The sequence below is a fragment of the Phocoena phocoena genome, chromosome 10, assembly GCF_963924675.1.
Source record: "Phocoena phocoena chromosome 10, mPhoPho1.1, whole genome shotgun sequence".
Taxonomy (NCBI): domain Eukaryota; kingdom Metazoa; phylum Chordata; class Mammalia; order Artiodactyla; family Phocoenidae; genus Phocoena; species Phocoena phocoena.
Genome location: NC_089228.1, coordinates 12859998 through 12882300, shown reverse-complemented (window position 1 = coordinate 12882300; position 22303 = coordinate 12859998). Strand labels below are relative to the sequence as shown.

General features: G+C 40.0%; 1 protein-coding gene across 1 annotated transcript in view; it reads right to left on the bottom strand.

Moving 5' to 3' along the window:
• The window catches only part of IL5RA (interleukin 5 receptor subunit alpha), a 50977-nt gene that overhangs the window by 18950 nt on the left and 9724 nt on the right, over positions 1–22303 (bottom strand). The window contains exons 3-8 of the mRNA XM_065885171.1: positions 9066–9150; positions 7401–7546; positions 6285–6423; positions 5447–5600; positions 5185–5372; positions 2966–3111 (exon numbers count right to left, since the gene is read on the bottom strand). Of these exons, the coding sequence (XP_065741243.1) occupies positions 2966–3111; positions 5185–5372; positions 5447–5600; positions 6285–6423; positions 7401–7546; positions 9066–9150 (858 nt within the window). The remainder of the gene's footprint in view (positions 1–2965; positions 3112–5184; positions 5373–5446; positions 5601–6284; positions 6424–7400; positions 7547–9065; positions 9151–22303) is intronic.

Here is a 22303-nt window from a genome sequence, read left to right as displayed (position 1 = left end):
TGTCCCTGGATATTCTCTAATCACCTAACAATATCACATGGCTTCCGTCATATTCAACAGGATCCAGCAAACTACAGTCTATGGCCAGTCTGGCCTGCTACCTGTTTTTGTAGGGACTGCAAGCTAAGAATGACTTATATATTTTTCAGTGTTTGAAAAATATAGAAATAATATTTTGTGACTCATGAAAAGTACATGAAATTGAAATTTCAGTGTCCACAAGCACAGTTACTGGAACGCAGTTACGCCTATTCGCTTGTATTGATGGCAGAGCTGAGTAATTGTGACAAAAACGGTATGATCTGCAAAGCCTGAAATACCTACTATCTGACCTTTTACAATGAAAGTGCGCTGATCCCTGATACAGTGTCTCACCCCAAGCCAGGGGGCAAGGAGCAAGGGATGGAGGGGGCATAAGGAAGCAGAAAGAGCAAAAGGACCTTGAATCTAGGAAGAAGAGGGTTTGAATCCCAGGTCTACCTCCAACTAACTGCAGGGCAATTTCCTTGACCTCTCTGAGCCTCAGTTTTCTCATCTGTAAAATAGGAACCATACCACCTAATGGATTATTGAATTAAATGGAATTAACTTTGTAAAGCCCAAGTTTAAAGATATATTGGGTTGAATCATATGAAAAGTGATAATATTCACCAACCCATTTTTGACCTGCAAAAACAGCCATTTTGGGCAGTTCAACCTAATAATAAGCACTCAGTGAATGCCAATTTGCCGTAGGCAACACAGGCTAACATTGTCTAGTGTTGAAATGAGGCTGTTTTCTCACAATCAAACCTTTCGTGTATGTTCTCTCTACTGGTCAGTGTCCCCACCATGCAGCTAATAGCCCAAACCCGAGATGTGTCCCTGGCCGCCTGTATCTTACCTACTCCTGAATGTGTTTCTCCCTTCTCTGTCCCTGCTCCAAAACCACTGCCATTTTAGGTTTCATCATTTTTTGCTTGGACTGTTGCAGTAGCCATGAAACCGGTATTCTATGTCCACATGTCCCCTCTCCGTCCATACCCAGCTTTCATGCTGCTTCCAAAATAATTCTGTGATTCTGCAGATGTGTTCACATTTTTCAATCAAGCTAAACACTTTAGTGGTTTCCATTGCCTATGACCATGGTTTTAAAAAGAAAAACCATTTCTTTTTTTAAACAAAATCTTAAGAGTCATTCTGGGAGAAGTCCCAGTGTAAGAGCTAGAGTTATGATTCCAACGTTGGCCTTATGTCCAGGCTGACTAAATTACTGCCACTTGGCTGAAGGAACCATACTCACTCATGCTGTGGAGTGGCTCCTTCTGCCTAGAACCCCTGCCACTCCAAGTGTGGTTGGAGGACTGGTGTGAGTCAGGAGCTGTTTATTGCTGATGCTTGAGGAGATAAATATAGAAAGGGAAACAACAATTTGGGAGCTTTCATAGCAACCTGGCATTGCCATGGCGTTCAAGACCAGGATCACTGGGCTTGTCTTTGGCTATATGTGCTTTTTCTAGCAAATCATTTTTATTGTATTTTACAGAAGTACAAATGTAGGGTGGATTAGAAATTTTAGAAAGAAAGCCAGTCTTTCACCATGTGTGCTTAAGTACATGGGGAAGTGCTGGCTAAAAGTCCTTCTCTGCTTCTCCCACTAAGAAGCAAGTTTCTATTCATCCTTGAAGATTCTGTTCAATTCCCCTCCCCTGGGTGGAGGCCCTGGCAGCTTGCTTTGTCCATTCCCTCCTTTGTATCCACGTTGACATTTACGATGGTCAGGCAGCTCTGAGGCTGAGGGAGTGCATCCAGTAGACCAGGCCCCTTGATAGCAGAAACAGTACCTATTTATCTCTGTATATCCCACAGAGAAGCCAGCTCGTAAATATTTATTAACCCGAATTGAATTGAATTGAATTGAATTTGTAAGGCAGAAGTTTGAATCCTGACTTCTATTCTATTCTTGCTTTGTGACTTTGGGCAACTTACTTAATCTCTCTGTGCCTCACTTTCCTGTAAAATGAGAATGATCATTACATAATAGAGTAACTGTGAGGATAATAAAGCATAATGCATAGTTGATGCTCAGTAAATGTTGACTTTCATTCAGTTCCTTTCCCCTTGAACTTTTTGTCCATTAGGGCTAAGGAGGCAGTTTTTTTTTTAAGTTGTGGCAAAATGCACACAACACAAAAGTTACTATCTTAACCATTTTTAAGTGGCACAGTTCAGTAGTAGGGTACATTCACATTATCTCCAGCAGTCTTTTCATCTTGTGAAACTGAAACTACTCGTTAAACAAAAACTCCCCGTTCCCCCCTCACCCCAGCCCCGCAAAGCACCCCCATTGTCTCCCCATTGTCTTGATGAATTGTACGGCTCTAGGCACCTCATATAAGTGGAGTCATACAATATTTGTCTTTTAGTGACTGGCTTATTTCACTTAGCATAATGTTCTCAAGGTCCATCCATGATACAGTACATGTCAGGATTGTCTTCCTTTCTAAGAGTAACAATATTGCATTGTATGGATAGACCACATTTTGTTTATCCATTCCTCTGTCGATGGACACTTGGGTTGCTTCCTTCTTCTGGCTATTGTGAATAATGCTGCTGTGAACACGGATGGACAGAGATCTTTGAGACCCTGCTTTCAATTCGTTTGGATATGTACCCAGAAGTAGAAAGGTTGGGTCATATGATAATTCTATTTTTAATTTTTGAGAAATCCCCGTACTGCTTTCCATAGCAGCTGCACCATTTCACCAACAGTGGTGCTAATGAACTTTTATCTGATCCGTTGCATTATTTTCAACCAAAAGTAATAGATCCTTTCAAGACAAAAAGCCAGTAAGGTTTGATTTATTTTCATAAAACCCAGGTAGGTGGGGTTGCAAGGGGTAACCAGCGCAGTCACTGACAATAATTTTTTAAATGCCTCTAAAAGAAATCTATCATCGAATATCAGAATGAGCTGAAGCATTACCTGAAAATACCCTTTCCTTGTGTTGTAAATTTTCACTTCGTAATCAAAGCAATGGACCGGAAAAGCAGAAACTGGTTTCTCCCATTGGATAGAGAGACAGGTTCCTTCAATCTCTGCTGTGACTTTTGCTGGAGGATTTACTCGATCTAGGTTAAAGAACCGAGAGGTCGGTGATCACAGTTGGTAAATCAAATCCACCCACATTTCTCAAGGCATCTCTAAGCTGTGTCTTCTCGAGTACTGTACGCCAGGATTTAATCTACGAACCTGCAAGCCACAGGACTCCAGCGGCTCACATCTGACTCCCGTCTTGTGGTGCTAAAGGAGAGATCTCTCCCGTAAACCTCAGGGATTCCTACTTCAAAGGGCATCGAATGGTTAAATGCCTTTTCCTTCAGCTTACTGCAAGACCCAGACCCAGCCCACCATCCATTTTTACTTCTGGAGTTGGACGGATCTGAGGACAAACCTGATCCTGGAGAGAAAATGCCCTGGAGCCTCCACTAAGCCCTGCTCTATGAAGCAGGTGTGTGGCTGGACCGATTATTTCTTCTTCCTGGGACTCAGTTTTTATTTCATTTTGTTTTGTGTATCTTGTTTTGGTTTGTTGTGAGGATTTAGTTTTCTCTTACAGAAAAAGATTGAGCTGAACTTGTCTTTACATATAACTCCACAGTTCTTTCCCCTGAGATCTCACATGATTGTTTTATGGCCACTTGATGTGGATAGAAATTCTGAGTGTCCCTGTCTTAAGTTATGTGACTTAGATCTCACAGTTACTGAGTCCTAGGGACGAGCTAAGAACGGGGCCCACTGGCTCCAGAGCCTACCATCCCCTAAGCCAAAACATTTTTCATCAAAAGAGCATTTATTTCTTTTAGTAATCTGAGAAATTGGTCTCAATAAAATGAATATCACACAAGAAAATGCCCATGGTCTGTCCCAGGCTGTGTCCATTGGTGTCTTAATATCATTGTTTCTCAGGTCCCCCTCAGCATTTTTTATCACCTGTTTCATGAAAGTGATACTTTTAGGTCATCTAAGTAATACTCTAGCGAAGAGAATTATATAATCTCTTTAGCAAGTGCTGTGATTCTTTAAACAAAGTTATACTCCGTTTGATACGCATATAGATGATAGAAACAGATACAGATGTCCCATGCCAAACCATGTCCTTTAAACAATCCCATTTTGCGTATTTAATGGATACTTAGGCCAGGCACTCTTCTAAGCACTTTATAATTATCAGCATACTTAATTGTCACAGAGACCTTGTAGGAAGTATTGATTTCTCCCCATATATCAGACAAAAAGACTGAGGCCCAGAGAAATGACCAGCTTGTCTAAGGTCACTCAGCAAGTCAGTGGAGGAGCCAGGACCCAAGTCCAGGCAGCCTGGCTCCACAGCCCACGCTGCTAAGCAGAGGCCACCACTGAAACCTTGAACGTTCAGAACCAGAAATGTTATGTGAGAGGCTCCTGATGAGCTGCTTTAATACAAGTATCTAGGATAAAGGAGGTCTTCAGTTTTGAGAACTGAGCACGTACGTGAAAGCTTAAATAATAGGCTTAGATCTGAGAACCACATGGTAAGGGGGACACTCTAACTCAAGAACACCCAGAGGAGAAAGTCCAGAAGGGTAGAGGATCATAAGAAGAGTGCATGAGAAATTGGGGGCCGGTAGCCCGGGGAAGAGGGATCTCAGGATGGGAAACCTGGCTGCCTTTGGATAGCTGAGGGACCATCTTGTGGGGAAAAGAATCAGACCTGTTTGGGGGTGGCACCAGCCCATCACAGGACCCATGGGCAGAAATGTTACCAAACCAGCCAGAGCTGCTGAGAGATGATACGGGGTTCTTCCAGCAGTGAGTTTACTTTCCCTGGAGCGGTGATTCTCAACGAGGGGAGATTTTATCCCCTAGGGGACATTTTTATTGTCACAATTTGCGGGGGAGGAGGTGCTACTGGCATCTAGTAGGTGGAGACCAGGGCTGCTACTGAACACCTGGTAAGGCACAGGACAGGCCACACCCAGAGTTCTTTCGCCAAATATATCAGGAGCGAGGAGGCTGAGAAACCTTGACACTGTGGTTCTTAAGCAGCGGGCAGATGGTCACTTAGCATCAGACAAGTAGCTAAACAAGGTGATCCTATAACCCCTCCCAGTGCTGAGATTCTGCGATTCGGTTATTTTGGCTTTGAGTCAAGCCCATCTTACCAATGGCGTGAAGGGCAAAGAGCTCATCGAAAGGCTTGATCACAGCTTCCTCGCTTGAGCCATTAACATACACTGCAAGCAAGTCGCGCCCTTTGCTATTGATAAAAGTCCTGGGAAACCAGCAGGCGATATTTCTCTGCAAGGTGTCTTTGCTGTATTCTTGGCATTCTTCAGTCCAAGAGCCATACCTGAATTGGAACACTCATAAGTTTTTAAGGCTGGAGAAATCAACCCACTCGCGAAAGTGAAAACAGATACTAACCTATAGTAGAGAAAATACTGCGTATCCTCAGGGGCATCCTTGTCAACAAGCCAGGTGCAGTGAAGAGAAACTTGGTACGGCCGTAAGTGTGTGGAATTATTTGCCTTGGTGTTCGTGGTGCAAGTTAAATTCACAATTGAGGTTCCAGGAGACCCTAGATGGTCAAAATTTTTTTTTAGAAAGAGTGGATGTATGTATATGTATAACTGATTCACTTTGCTGTACACCGGAAAGTAACACAACAGTGTAAATTAACTGTCCTCCAATAAAGATTTAAAAAAAAAAAAAAAAGAGCAAGATATTGCCATGACAGCTTCTGATTGTTTCTTTAGAAAGGGTAGTGATTGGGGACATCAAAAAGGGCTTCACAGAGCAGGTACGATTTGATTTGGGCTATGAAGTATAGGAAGGATTCAGAAAAGCAGTCAGGTGAGCCCAGGAAAGCGAGGGCACCGAGGCAGGACTGTGCTAGTGTGTAGGCGTCATGGCTGTAAATCCATCTGAGAAGAGCGCAGGAATTACGTAGGGGGTGGTTGGAAAGATGTCCTGGAACCCAATTATGAGAGACCTGATTGGCCCAGATTTAGTTTATGACCCTCTGTCTTTTGAGCTGGGGAGGAGAAACAGCCGCAATGCTGGCAGGGACGTGCCAGCCAGAGTTGGCTGGGTTATGACACTGAGAAGTGATCATGGTCTTGGTGAGGATGTTGATGAGGTAGAAGGATACCGGGCAGGAACTGGTGACTGACAGAAGAGAAAACTGAGGTGTTTGTTTTCTGACTTTCCTGTGTTTACAAAGCCCGAAATATAAAACTGGGCTCTTAGAGGCCTGCCTTACCTGGGGGGGCTCTAAGTTCCGCGGAAACCCAGCTGCTTGGCTGGAGGGAGCGGTCGCTCCACGGGACCGTCTGCACACTTGCTGAAAAGCCTTTATGAAGGATGGTTATGCGTCTGCTCTCAGTGTTCCTGGTTTCGTACTAAAAATAAGACCCACAAGTCACGATATGCAAAGGGGAAGTGGCCTTGAGAGAACTATTTTAATCAACTAGGCGTTTTCTTCCACTTTTAAAATGGCACGTAAACACAATGCAATGAAATTGTTTTGCTAGAAAAAATTAAACCCACTGTTTCAAGGTTATGTCTTTATCCCTAAACTCATCAAGTTGTAGACATTAAATAGGTGCAGCTTTTTACAGGTCAGTTATATCAAAATAAAGTGGTTTTAAAAATGAATAAATAAATTACCCAATTCGAGATGTGTACATGTTTCAAAAATACATAATACAAATATAAAAATTAATTCTTCAAGGATACCTGAATAAATGCTTCTTATAAAAACAAACAAAATGTTACAGTGAAGGCTCCAGTTTCCTTTGACTACCATCTCTAGTTCCAGTCTCCTCCCCAGAGGTAACTTTTGACGGAAAATTCTCTAGAATTCCATATTGACTGGAATTTAATTTGTTTGATTTTATTGAGCATCTACTAGGTACCTGGTGCTTTAATATATGCCTGCAGTGAAGTTGGGGCTCTGAGAGGTTAAGTGACTAGTCCACGATTCTAAAGGCAGGAAATGGCCGAACTGGGATTCGAACTTGGCCTCTTCGATTAGGTACCCTGCCCTCCTCCTCTTTTATACGGCTTTTCTCTTCTGTTCTTTTGGCTATTTTAGAGGAAATTATATAAAACCAATATCTGAACCATTGTACCTCAGAAGTTACTAAACTTGATTTTTAAGTGGAAGAATTGTCCCAAAGTTAAAATGTTCCGAGCTGCTGTTTAATGCAGGCGTGGCACTGGTTTTCAGTCATTTCAATAGAGACATTGCTCTACTGGGAATATAACAAAAAGCCCTTTAGTGGTTTTCTTTTTTTTCAGTTAAAATTTCTTTGATAAGGAAAATGCAGTCAAAGTTAAAATTTAAATGAGGATTGCTATCAGAATAAACACTTACATCTTCTTCTTGTGGAGCATTTATTTTCACGTGATACCCTAGCTGGACATTTCTTTGTTCTTGATCAGTATTTGGTTCCCAGCGTAAAAGAACTTGAGCTAAATTGATAGCTTTAATGGTGAAATTGACAGGTGGGAGAAGTAAAACTGTAGATCAAAAGAAAAAAGCCACAGAATTTTTAATTTTACATAGCATTTTAAAGTTGTTAAGTATTTTTTTGTGTAGTATAGTATTATGGCTATCAGAATGTATAACACTGAAATAATCTTGGGAAAAGTTTCCTTAGAAATGTCTTTAGCTCATTTTCTTTTTACTTTGCCCAGGTATTTACCTATAACATCTACAGGTATTTTATTGAAATCTGAATATTTTACTATATCATTACTCAGTACAAGCATAATTTTCAAAGGGTCATTATCCATTAATGGACTGTAGTAATGTATTAGTTTGTGGGTAGCAATGTGTTTAATGACATGGAAGAAAATAGAATAGAAAATACCAGGTGCATCAAATATATAAGAAGTACTGTTTCATGAACCTCTTGTTTCTATTATAAATGTACTCACATATTTGCATGTGTACTGGTTCATGATGTTAAAAGGATTTATTTCTTATTATGATTCAAGGTCAAAAAAACTTGTGAGCAAAATTACTCAAATAGGCATTTATAGAAAGAAAAGTGTTCTATTCCCCCCGTTAATGAACTGCTCTCTAATGTTGCCTTGAAAATAAAAGCTTTCACAAAATAAAAGGTTTCATTTAAATCACGAAGTCAATGCCTGTTCTTTTTAGAAACCTTGGAAAGCACAAATGCTCAAAAAAGAAAAGAAAAATTTACCCGTGCTTCTATCACCGAGAGTGACATTAACATGTGATACATTCATTATCTTTTTTCTTGGGCGTATGTTTATACAACTTTATAATTTTTGCTAAAATTACAATATTGTACAATTATGAAACCTCCTTTACTACATGTGAGGATGTTTCCACTGACCTTTAATATTCAGTAGCCTTCCCTGACTCTGCTTCCACACCTGCCACATACAGTATTCTGAGGCTCTGTCTGTACTGCACTGCCCATTACGGTAGCCACTGGCCACATGTGGCTATTTTATTTAAATAAAATCAAATGTTCATTGTCTTCATTGCATGAGCCATATTTCAGGTGCTCGATAGTCACTTACCACTGGACAGTGCAGATACAGAACATTGTCATGGCCATAGCAAGGTCTCTTAGTGCTGATGGGGGAACCACGTGGCAGTTCTTCTTTTCTTAAACCCATTGATGAACAAGTTTCTGAAGCAAACCTACTGGAAGCTTCTTATTCTTTGGTTGTGAGGACTTGGAACCGTTCCCTTGCCTGGGAAGACGTTTCAAATACGGCCATCAGCTGCAGCTTTATTCTGAGTGCCCGTTTACCCACCCTTGGAATGTGAAGTGTGGGTAAACTGCAGCGTAAAATGTGCATTTCAGCCGACGTTGCTTTCTTAAAATAGAGCATGTTTAAAGAGTTTGTATTCTGATAAGAATAAATGTTCCATCCCTTTTTAAAAAATCATAATTTCCTAATTAATTATTATTTAGGAGAAAATAATGCTATCCCTTTTGTAATGTACTTTTTCTCAGAAAAAGAAATATTATTGAATTTAATAGACGGTGCTTACATTTTTTATCAGGAAGTAAGTCTACTTGCAGTATCACTGTGGCCCCCAAAAGAATCAGTGATGCAGGTGCCATGATGATGACATCCTACAGAAAACAGAGACAAAAATCCAAATTGCCACCTGTTGCCATTTTAAAGAAAAACTGGCAGCTCCTTTCTAAAGAAAAATGTAGTCATTTTGCCATTTAATGAAACATTTATGACCTTTCTGTTACGTGTTAGAAATACCAATATGAAGAAATCTTGGGCTTTGTCTTGCCAGTGTGGATCCGTAATCTGAGAGGCAGAATGAAGTGTAACTCGATAATTGTAATTCCAGTCTAAAAGCTGCTCCCATAAAGATGTTTACGGGGCACAGTAGGAGCAAAGGGACTTCTGAATTGAGTCCTAAAGGATGAACTAGAGTTCTTGACACACACACAAGTGAGCACAGGCATCTCTGGTGGCCTTGCACACAGCCATGCAAAGCCGGAAGAGAAGAAAGAAAATAGGAGAGGATTGCTATTCAGCGGGAGACCAGAGCAGATCTTTGAACAGTAAAAGTTCTAGGCAGAGTTAATCAAATTGAAAGTAAATACCATTGCCAGTTTCATTAATAAGTATTTAAATATGAGCCAACATGACAAGAAACTTAAATCTAAAACAATTTTAATGTGGGAAAGAGAAAATTTGTATCACAAACCTAGAATGTGTGTGGTACTTTGAACTGTGAAGAGGCTGAATTGTTCGATGAAGCCAGAAAGGAACAGGCTATAAAAGAAAATGAAGACGTAGTTAATAGACCTGGAGAAGATAAAAACAATATTTCTATTTATTTGAAATAAGCAGACAATGAAAAGGAATCTCGAGTAGAAAAGTTAGCATAACTCAAGTGTGGCCATCTGAAAAAGTGGTTAGGTCATTTCAGCAACTTTTTTTTACATGTGAAAGAAAAGAGTGGAGGATCTCTTGTTGGGAACTGTAGATTAGAAATCTTGAGTGTTTCCTCCAAAAATTTCGAAAGGCATTTTTCATATGACCTTAAAGAACAAAAGTAACATTCCACCTGCTGTGTGCTGCCCTCGCTTTTACAAAGCATTTCTTCCTGTTCTCTCTCATGAGCTACCTCCCACGCCTCCCCACCAGTGAAATGGTGTGTGGTTATTATCCAGTTTACGAGGGTGAAAAGGTGTCTAATGAGTTAAATAATTTGCCAGAAATCACGTGTCTGGTAAATCATGGAACGTAGACCCAATCTCAGATCTTCCAACCATAAAACCTTTGTTCTGTACTAATTTAAATGACATGATTTTCAATTTAAAGATTTATTTAAATGGTTTGGTGTTTTCCAAACATAATTCTGGTAGAACCACAGAAGATAGAACTTGGCTAAATGGATACGTTCAGGAAGTACAAAAACCACGCTTTCTTCACTTTTACAACTTAACTTACTGTTATCACTGTTTCACTTGCTAATGAAATTAGTAAAATGTCACAACATAGAAAACAGAAACAGCATACAAAGCATTTAACTCCTTTTTCAAACAAACTTAAGTATTACTAATCAGAGTTATGCCGCTTTTGATAAAAATAATCCTGTTTCTTTCTCTCTGATGATTTCACACCATGTAGAAAAAGAATTTTTAAAACAACAGTGACAATAAAAGCAAGTATTCTTGTATTTTTAAAGGTTTCAATAAGTGAGAATGTTAAGGAATTAAAGGGAAGCATTAGTAATTTACTAAGCCTGAGAAGCAAAAATAAAAAATCGTTAACAAACAACAAAGATAGCTTCCTCTTCACATTTAGAAGCTGTTGTCTTTGAGATGTCAGCATTTCCAAAAATAATATCACATATGTTCTAACTTTGCAGTAATCGTCATTAACAGGAAGAATTCTAGGTCAGAAAAAAATGTAACATTGATATTCCTGAGTGACTTTTACTGCCTGGCAGAGTCAGTAGTAAGTTATAACCATAGTTGTAAAAATAATAAATGTCTATCCTTTGCAATTAAATTGTTGAAGTAATAAACTATTGAATGTCTCAGTGGGGAGATAATTGAATATTTTACACAACCAAGCAGTCTCCCCTAGAATTTGCTATGTGTTCTGCTTTTATAGCTGTTGAATATAGAATTATTTTTCAAATTTTCATTTGATCATTCAAAAATTTTTCAATGATTAATTTTTTGGCCATAAAACAGCCATACAGGGCTTCCCTGGTGGCGCAGTGGTTGGGAGTCCGCCTGCCGATGCAGGCGATACGGGTTCGTGCCCTGGTCCGGGAGGATCCCGCGTGCCGCGGAGCGGCTGGGCCCGTGGGCCGTGGCCGCTGGGCCTGCGCGTCCGGAGCCTGTGCTCCGCGGAGGGAGAGGCCACAGCAGTGAGAGGCCCGCGTGCCGCAAAAAAAAAAAAAAAAAAAAAAAAAAAAAAAAAAAAAAAACAGCCATACGCTATTTTTCCCCATCTTATTGTGATATTTTCTCTTAAACAGGATGATAACTTTGACCGAAAAATGGTTGTCTTATAGGCAACATGAGATAGTCAAGTGGGAGTATAAATTTTACCAAGAATGACAATTTTTTGTGGGCCAGATAAATTCCATACAAGGCTGGGTATTACTGGAGTTTTGACAATTGATCCCGTATTTTCTATAATTCTGTTTGCTCTGCTTGTTCCCTGAAAACACCTTCAGCCTTTGCTCATGTCGCCTTAATATTTCTGGTTCCAGGCATAGCAATCACCTTTACTGGAAAAACAGCTTGAATCTCTTGGGGTCATCTCTTTAATCCAAAGATATACTGCTATATAGATGTCAACTGGGTAATATTTCATTGTGCAATAGGCTCTTTCGCTACCTTAAAAATATATCAGAATGACATGTTCAATTCATTCTTTTCATGGCTACCAATTAAAATCCAGCAGAAAACCGTTACATTGTTAAAATAAGATTCAAATTCAGCAGAATGCAGCAAACATGGGTTTCCGGGCTCCCCTGGTGGCACAGTGGTTGAGAGTCTGCCTGCCGATGCAGGGGACACGGGTTCGTGCCCCGGTCTGGGAAGATCCCACATGCCGCGGAGCGGCTGCGCCCGTGAGCCATGGCCGCTGAGCCTGCGCATCCGGAGGCTGTGCTCCGCAACGGGAGAGGCCACAACAGTGAGAGCCCCGCGTATCGCAAAAAACAAAAAAAAAACATGTGTTTCCTACTTAACGATTGTCAGAAATGCACGCTCAGGCTTCCCTGGTGGTGCAGGGGTTAAGAATCTACCTGCCAATGCAGGGGGACACGGGTTTGAGCCCTGGCCCGGGAAGATTCCACATGCTGTGGAGCAACTAAGCCCGTGCGCCACAACTACTGAGCCTGCGCTCTAGAGCCCATGAGCCACAACTACTGAGCCTGTGAGCCACAACTACTGAGCCCGCGGGCCACAACTACTGAAGCCCTCGCGCCTAGAGCCTGTGCTCCGCAACAAGAGAAGCCACTGCAATGAGAAGCCCGCGCACCACAAAGAAGAGTAGCCCTGCTCCCCACAGCTAGAGAAAGCCCACATGCGGCAACGAAGACCCAATGAAGCCAAAAAAAGAAAAGAAAAAAAAAAAAAAACCACACTCAGTGTCTTAGAGAGTCCATGGGCTACCTGTTCGTGTGACATTTCGCTGAGTCAATCTAAAATTTTTCGAGCGCTCTCTTGAGAATCTGGCTTCTAGTAGGTGTTATATTCTTTGAAATTTAGAGGAAACCAGAGCACCATCTCTTGCACTACAGCTGTTTCTAGAAAGTTGGGTGAAGTCCTGACAATTGGCGACAAATTTCCCCAGTGTTCCTGAGAATTCGTCAAATTCTATTGAAGTTCAGACAATATTTTCCCCTCTCTCTTTCCCACGTATTTTGCTGCCCCGGTACATTTGTTTTTTATAACCAAAGTTGAATTTACCCTTTTTAAAGAAACTTTTTGAGTCAACTGTGGTGACAGTGAATTCAAACTCAATCTCAGTGAACAGAAATTGAAAAGCAACTGAGAGGATTCATGGTCTGTTAAGCCCTTAAAAGTAGAGTTTATTTTTTACTTCGTCTTTTCTTTTTTCCTTTTTTTTCCTGTACAGTGTAATCAGCAATAAAACCTATCTCTTGGGGGATGAAGAATAAATAAATAACCCAAGGTGTAAAATGCAAATGACATGTTTAGGTAGGTAGCTAGGTATGTTACCTTACCCCCAAATGAGAAATCTACACACTCCTAAAAATACAAGTGGGTAACAAGGGCCATATATAAGGCAGGCAACTTTTTTTTTTTTTCCTGCTACGGAACTTCTGATTAGTTTTCTGAAATAGTCCTAAAATGTAACTCAGGGGTTCAGGTTGTTGCCACAGTCATAAACACTTGTTAGCCAAGGCAGAAAAGGTGCTGCCACCCTGAGTGTTTGGAAACTGCTGGCAGAAGGAGTTTGCTGCAAATCTCCCAGAGGTTGGATGTCTTCTAGCGAATTGCACGTGGTGCACTGTCATCCCACATCCATGCGTTCCCTTCCCCAGACTCACCCCCTTTCCTGGGCTTAGCTGTCTCCTGCGGTCCTCCTGTTTCCCACGACTGTACTCAGTAGCAGAAAGCCAGGACCACGTCCATCAGCCCCTAGCACAGTGTCAGGTGCAGGGCAGGTGCTGCACATGCCTGGCCCTATAAAGAGTAAAGGCAAATTAACACACAACCCTTAACATGTCAAGCCCTTTACGGTAAAACCTAGCATAGGGACAAGTTAGATGAGAGCACGGCAGGCTGGGAACATATAACAAGCCTGGTCTGTTTTGGGGGAGGTGTGATACTTTTGGTAACTTGCCTAAAAATTTCCCCAAGCAGCATTTCAAGTAATGAAAACAAATGAGGTGATTTGCATTCCAAAACTTTATTATGTTTGAAATGCAAACTTTGAACAAATAGCTACATACATTAACAGATTTTTCAATAACTACGAAAGAAGGCATACCCTTTCACAAGAAGTAGAAGCTGCACCAGGTAATGGAATTTTCGGCCTGATAATTCATTAAATTGGGTATCAAATACAGTAATCAATATGGCTATAAAAGCAGTCATTTTACATGTGTTGATGAATTTTAGGCTAATAGATTAATAAGAGATTCAGATTTTTCTTTGTCTTCCTTTCTCCTTTTTTTTTTTCTTCATCCATTTCTTCTGTATACATGGAGATATGTTTACATTGCTTTGGGTGAAAATTGAATTACTGAACATAAAACCAAGTGAGATATTTCAGCAAGTTTTTGTACATTTTATATAAAATCAAACGATTTTGAAAAAATTGTTTGAAAATCCTAGAATCCCCTGAAGAAACAAAAAACAGAATGCCTTCAGTTAGAGGCAATGCAATCATCTCCTTCTTTGTTGTTGTTTCTTAATTTGTAGCTTTCTCAATTAACTGAAACTTCCTCACAATATTGAGATATTTTATTATATCCTGTACCCTATTTTCTAAATTCACATATTTCCTCAGAAATCTTGGCAGAATGCATGTTCTCATTTTAATCACTGAAGTATCTGCAACGGTGGGAAACAAACCTCTTACAGAAACATCAACAAAAACTGTAGGTGTTGTTTTAATGTGACTCACCTTCGCACAGATTTGCACACCTCAGTTACTTAGCCAACACACAGGAATAGAACGCTACACCCAGAGTCTATATGACCTGCCTGATACCATGTCCATAGCACCAGTATTAGTTCTGTCCCTGCTAGTAATAGAGTTTCAAGGGGTTTTGTTTTCCCCTTTATTTAAAAGTTGGCCGTATATTTATAAATCATTCTCTGTCACTTTTCCCATCCCCCCTCCGCCCCCACCGTGTAATGAAATCATTAGGAGGTGGAGCCCAGGGTATTATTAGAGAGAAAGAGACATTTGCTCACTCGGAGATGAATCAGCCTTGGATCCCCACTTACTGAGAAGTGCAGTGCCATGTCATCAGAAGCAGCCGCAGGGCATTGAAAATGAACCTTATCTCTGGGTGCACTTTTTGACTTAGAGACGGATCTCCTTCACTGTTTCATCATCGCAGCTGTAATGGTTAAAAACTCACAGCCAGTTTCCTTGACGATGGGATGGCAGCAGGGCTACTCTAAGCAAATATTCAGGAGCATTTGTGAGCGGGCAGTTCTGGACGAGCCTTAACCGAAACTCCCGAGGACTAAGCTGCCGCCAAGTGAAGGATCTCTCTTGTCCTGATAGCCACTATCTGATAACTGTCTCATCTGCATTTTCATTCTCCTTCAAGATGCTTTGTTCTCTTCAGGAGTTGAACGTTTGCTCCTGGGTGACAAGGTAATCAGGTTTTCTCTGGGCACTTTCCAGCCCTGCGTTTCGGTTTTCTTTATGTGCTTCAGTCAACTAGGGTACGTATAGCGCCTCTGTTACTTACACAATACCAGGCACATGATTTGACAGAAGAACGGGGCATCCACCATTCCCTACAAGCTGAGCAGCAATTCTCAGTTTTCTGGGGATGCATTAACGCTTCTCTGCTATGTTAGCAGGTCCTGCGCTAACACCTATCCTGCTCAAACTCTTCCAAAATATAGCAGAGGGAGGAACAGTCCCAAACTCATTCTACGAGGCCACCGTCACCCTGATACCAAAACAGAGAAAGATGTCAGCAAAAAAAATAAAATGCAGGCCAGTATCACCAATGAACATAGATTCACAAATCCTCAACAAAATACCAGCAAACAGAATCTAACAACACATTAAAAGGATCATACACCATGATCAAGTGGGGTTTATCCCAGGAATGCAAGGATTCTTCAATATATGCAAATCAATCGATGTGATACACCATATTAACAAACTGAAGGAGAAAAACCATATGATCATCTCAATAGATGCAGAAAACGCTTTTGACAAAATTCAACACCCATTTATGATAAAAACCCTCAAGAAAGTAGGCAGAGAGGGAACTTACCTCAACATAATAAAGGCCATATACGACAAGCCCACAGCAAACGTCATTCTCCATTGTGAAAAACTGAAAGCATTTCCTCTAAGATCAGGAACAAGACAGGGTTATCCATTCTCACCACTATTATTCAATACAGTCTTGGAAGTTTTAGCCGCAACAATCAGAGAAGAAAAAGAAATAAAAGGAATCCAAATTGGAAAAGAAGTAAAGTTGTCGCTGTTTGCAGATGACACGATACTATATGTAGAGAATCCTAAAGATGCTACCAGAAAACTACTAGAGCTAATCAGTGAGTTTGGTAGAGTAGCAGGATACAAAATTAATGCACAGACGTCTCTTGCATTCCTATAGACTAATGATGAAAAATCTAAAAGAGAAATTAAGGAAACTCCCATTTACCATTGCAACAAAAAGAATAAAATACCTCGGAATAAACCTACCTAACGAGACAGAAGACCTGTATGTAGAAAACTACAAGACCCTGATGAAAGAAAGATGAGATGGAGAGATATACCATGTTTTTGGATTGGAAGGATCAACAATGTGAAAATGACTCTACTACCCAAAGCAATCTACAGATTCTGTGCAATCCCTGTCCAACTAACAATGGTATTTTTCCCAGAACTGGACCAAAAAATTTCACAATTTGTATGGAAACACAAAAGACCCCGAATAGCCAAAATATTTTTGAGAAAGAAAAATCGAGCTGGAGGAATCAGGTGCCCTGACTTCAGACTATACTACAAAGCTACAATAATCAAGACAGTATGGTACTGACACAAAAAGAGAAACATAGATCAATGGAACAGGATAGAAAGCCCAGAGATAAACCCACGCACATATGGTCATCTAATCTATGACAAAGGAGGCAAGAATACACAACGGAGAAAAGACAGCCTCTTCAATCAGTGGTGCTGGGAAAACTGGACAGCTACATGTAAAAGAATGAAATTAGAACACTCCCTAACACCATACAGAAAAATAAACTCAAAATGGAGTAAAGACCTAAATGTAGGACCAGATACTATAAAACTCTTAAGAGGAAAACCTAGGCAGAACACTGTACAACATGAATCACAGCAAGATCCTTTTTGACCCACCTCCTAGAGAAATGGAAATACAAACAAAAATAAACAAATGGGACCTAATGAAACTTCAAAGCTTTTGCACAGCAAAGGACATCATGAACAAGATGAAAAGACAACCCACAGAATGGGAGAAAATATTTGCAGATGAAGCAATAGACAAAGGATTAATCTCCAAAATTTATAAGTAGCTCATGCAGGTCAATATCAAATAAACAACCGTATCCAAAAATTGGCAGAATACCTAAACAGACCGTTTCTCCAAATAAGATATACAGATTGCCAGCAAACACATCAAAGGATGCTCAACATCACTTATCAGTAGAGAAATGCAAATCAAAACTACAATGAGGTATCACCTCACACCGGTCAGAATGGCCATCATCAAAAAACCCACAAACAGTAAATGCTGGAGTGGGTGTCAAGAAAAGGGAACCCTCTTGCACTGTTGGTGGGAATGTAAATTGATATAGCCACTATGGAGAACAGTATGGAGGTTCCTTAAAAAGCTAAAATAGAACTACCATACGACCCAGCAGTCCCACTACTGGGCATGTACCCTGAGAAAACCGTAATTCAAAATGAGTCATGTACCACAATGTTCACTGCAGCTCTATTTACAATAGCCAGGATGTGGAAGCAACCTAAGCGTCCATCAACAGATGAATGGATAAAGAAGATGTGGCACATATATACAATGGAATATTACTCAGCTGTAACAGGAAACTAAATTGAGCTATTTGTAGTGAGGTGGATGGACCTAGAGGCTGTCATACAGAGTGAAGTAAATCAGAAAGAGAAAAACAAATACCGTATGCTAACACATATGTATGGAATCTAAAAAGAAAAAAAACAGAAAACCAGGCTCTGAAGAACCTAGGGGCAAGACAGGAATAAAGATGCAGACGTAGAGAATGGACTTGAGGACACGGGGAGGGGGAAGGGTAAGCTGGGACGGAGTGAGAGAGTGGCATGGACATATATACACTACCAAATGTAAAATAGATAACTAGTGGGAAGCAGCCACATAGCACAGGGAGATCAGCTCGGTGCTTTGTGACCACCTAGAGGGGTGGGATAGGGAGGGTGGGAGGGAGATGCAAGAGGGAGGAGACATGGGGCTATATGTATATATATATAGCTGATTCCCTTTGTTTTAAAGCAGAAAGTAACACACCATTGTAAAGCATTTATACTCCAATAAAGATGTTAAAAAAATAGAATTAAGGCATTAATCCTGAAATTTTATACTACTTAATATTAACTACAAAGGGGTTTGAGTGAATTAGTTGAGTATATGAATCACAAGAAACCTGCTAACAAAGAAAAATTGTTATTAGATGATCTGAAAAAAAAAAATGTGATTTTTTTCCTTGGGGAAAGGAAAGTTGAAGAGGGAACAGAGAGAGATACATTTGTTTGCTAAGAAGGACCCAGAAAATTTTAGATATAGTCTCAGCCATCTGGTCTGCTCTTTAGAGTCCTATATCTAATTTTAGTTGTAGCATATTCGTCACTGTAAAAGCCTTAAAACTACTTATTAATCATTGTGAGGGCAGTAATTTCTGGCCTGAAAGGCTGTTTTACCATTTTCTTAATTTCTTACATACATTTATTCACCGAATATTTATTGAATGCACCTATGCATTGTGCCAGGCACTGTTACAGATATAAAGAAAATTAGACCTGGCTTGTACCCTGGATACCATCACTGTAGGTATATGGCTATGCCAATATTAAAAGCAAAAACAAATGTGCTCACGTTTTGTCCCCATGCCCTATTTCCAAATAAGCCCAAAGGAAAATAAGAAAGGGAGGGCTTTATATAGTTGTTTTCTTGTTTGTTTTTTCTTTGTGTGTGGGAACGACTCTTCTTTAGAATAAATTGTAAATGTCCAAAGACAGTATGATGGAACATGCTAGAAGGATTCACAAAAAAGGTTTTTCAAAAAGTGAAATCAAATTTGCCTGTATTTCTTAAGAAGCTAAATAGTCTGGGTTTAGCTGAAGAGTGTAAGTGAAAATATGAATAGTAATAACATGGAAATCTGGATGCAAGTGGTTTTACCTTGAACCCTGGTTAAAGGTGCTAATTGAAGGTTTTACTTCTAGGAATCCATTTCTTGGAAAACATGTGAAATGTAGAAGATTTATCTGAGAGAGGGAAAGTAAACAATTCATTGTACTTTTACTTATAATAATAAAAGTAATGTAGAAATGGTTAAGAGAAATGTATGCCTTTTAAAGGTTGAAATAGGTGGATAATAAAAGGAGTGTTTATCAAGAACTTTTAAACACAGGGTATTATGGGAAAATGCTAAGTAAAACAACAGGAGTGCAGATATGCATATATAAATATATAATTATTTTTCATAATCTCATTTTCTGTCAAAAGACCAAACTGATAGGAGTGGTTCTAAGTGGTAGGCGTTTTAGTTAGGTATTGCTACAGAGCAGCCAACCACAAATGCTGTAGTGGGAAACAGTGATAAGCATTTATTTCTTGCCCAAGCCTCTGAGTTTTGACTAGGGTCTGGCTAAACTTGGCTGGGCTCCCAATCACAGAGCGGGTTCAGGATTGTTCCAAGCATCTGTCGTTCATTTGGAACCCGGGGCTATGCAGGGCATATTCTTTTCATGTGATCCCCGAAGTGCAAGAAAGTAAGACCAACTGTACAAGAGCATTTGAAGTGTCTGCTTATGTCACATTCACTGACATCCTAAGAGTCAGAGCTAATTGCATGGACAAGCCCAGGGTCAGATGGTCCACACTCACACTACATTTCCCCCACCTTGATAAGGCAAGGGCATGTGTGTATATAACCACTAGAGAGGTGTGAGAATTGGAACCAGTAGCTTGTTCTCCCACAGGGGAATTGATATTTCCTTTTTTTTTTTCTTGTTTTTGAATTTTATTTATTTTTTTATACAGCAGGTTCTTATGATATTTCCTTTAAATTTCTTATGCTTCTATATATACCAATGTTTTATTCAAAGCAAATGCCAGAATAAAAATATTTTTAAAATATTAGAGACATAGAGATCAATGGAATAGAATTGAGAGTCCAGAAATAAGCCCTCACATTAGTTATCAACTGATTTTTTTGGCAAAGTTGCCAAGATGATTCAGTGGGGGAGAAAATCAGTTTTTTCAGTAAGTGATGCATATACACATGCAAAAGAATGATATTCAACCCTTACCTCACACCATATATAAAAATTAACTCTACAGGGACCAAAGACCTAACAGTCAGCTAAACCTATAAAATTCTTAGAAGAAAATACAGGCATAAACCTTTGTGACCTTGGATGAGGCCTTGGTTCCTTAAATATGATGCAGAAGCATAGGCACTGAAAGGAAAGATAAATTAAACTTCACCCAAATTAGAAGCTTTTGTGCTACAGAGGACACCAGCTATAGTAATACCATTTGCAGCAACATGGATGGACCTAGAGATTATCATACTAAACGAAGTAAGTCAGAGAAAGACAAATATCATCTGATATCACTTATGTGTGGAATCTAAAAACACAATACAGATGAACTTATTTACAAAACAGAAACAGACTCACAGACATAGAAAACAAATCCGTGGTTACCAAAGGCAGTGGCGGGGGAGGGATAAATGAAGTGCTTGGGATGAATAGATACATACTACTTTATAGAAAATAGATAAACAACAAGGTCTTACTGTATAGTACAGGAAACTATTTTAATATCTTGTAATAACCTATAATGGAAAAGAATCTGAAAAAGTATATATCTGTGAATTACTTTGCTGTATACCAGAAACTAACACAACATACTAAATCAAGTATACTTCAATTAAAAAATAAAAACAAAGTACACGAACCAGAAAGTGAAAAGACGACCCACAGAATAGGAAAAAATATTTGCAAATCAAATACCTGATAAGGGGCTTGTATCTACAAAAAAAATAAATATTACAAGTCAACAGTGAAAAGAGAAATAACCCAATTTAAAAATAGGTGAAGGATTTGAATAGAAATGTCTTCAAAATAGGTACCAATAGCCAATAGGCACAGGAAAAGCTGCTTGACATCATTATCCATCAGGAAAGAAAATGCAAATCAAAAACACAGTGAAATACCTCTTTACACCCACTAGGATGGCTAAAATAAAAAAGATAGACAAGGGCTTCCCTGGTGGCGCAGTGGTTCAGAGTCCGCCTGCCGATGCAGGGGGCACGGGTTCGTGCCCCGGTCCAGGAAGATCCCACATGCCGCGGAGCGGCTGGGCCCGTGAGCCGTGGCCACTGAGCCTGCGCGTCCGGAGCCTGTGCTCCGCAACGGGAGAGGCCACAGCAGTGAGAGGCCCATGTACCAGGAAAAAAAAAAAAAGAGAGAGACAGTAATAGCATTGGTGAGGATGTGGAGAAATTGGAACCCTCACAGACTGTTGGTGGGAATGTAGAATGGTGCCGTCACTTCGAAAAACAGTCTAGTAATTTCTCAAAAAAGTTAAACATAGAGTTGCTATGTGACCCAGCAATTCCACTCTTCAGCAAATACTTCAAAGAATTGAAAACACACATCCACACGGAAATTTATATGTGACTGTTCATAGCAGAATTATTCATAACAGCCACAAAGTGAAACAACACAAATGTCCATCAGCTGATGAGTGGGTTAAGAATATGTGGAATTTGTGTTAATGCATATATGTGGAACCTAGAAAAATGGTACAAATGAACCGGTTTGCAGGGCAGAAATTGAGACACAGATGTAGAGAACAAACGTACGGACACCAAGCAGGGAAAGCGGCGGGGGTGGGGGTGGTGGTGGTGGTGGTGGTGGTGGTGGTGGTGGTGATGGTGGTGATGGTGGTGATGGTGGTGTGATGAATTGGCCGATTGGGATTGACATGTATACACTGATGTGTATAAAATGGATGACTAATAAGAACCTGCTGTATAAAAAAATAAATAAAATTCAAAAAAAAATCCAGTTCACAAAACACCATATATTGCATAATTCCACTTACATTTAATGTTTGGAATAGGCACATCTATGGAGATGGAAAGTGGATTCGTGTTTTCCTAGGGCTGGATGGGGAGAACTTAGGCAGAATGGGAAGTGACTGCTAAAGGGTTTGAGGTTTCTTTTGAGGTAATGAAAGTGCTCTAAAATTGATTACAGTGGCAACTGCCTAATCTGTGACTATACTAAAAACCATAGATGTATTTTATG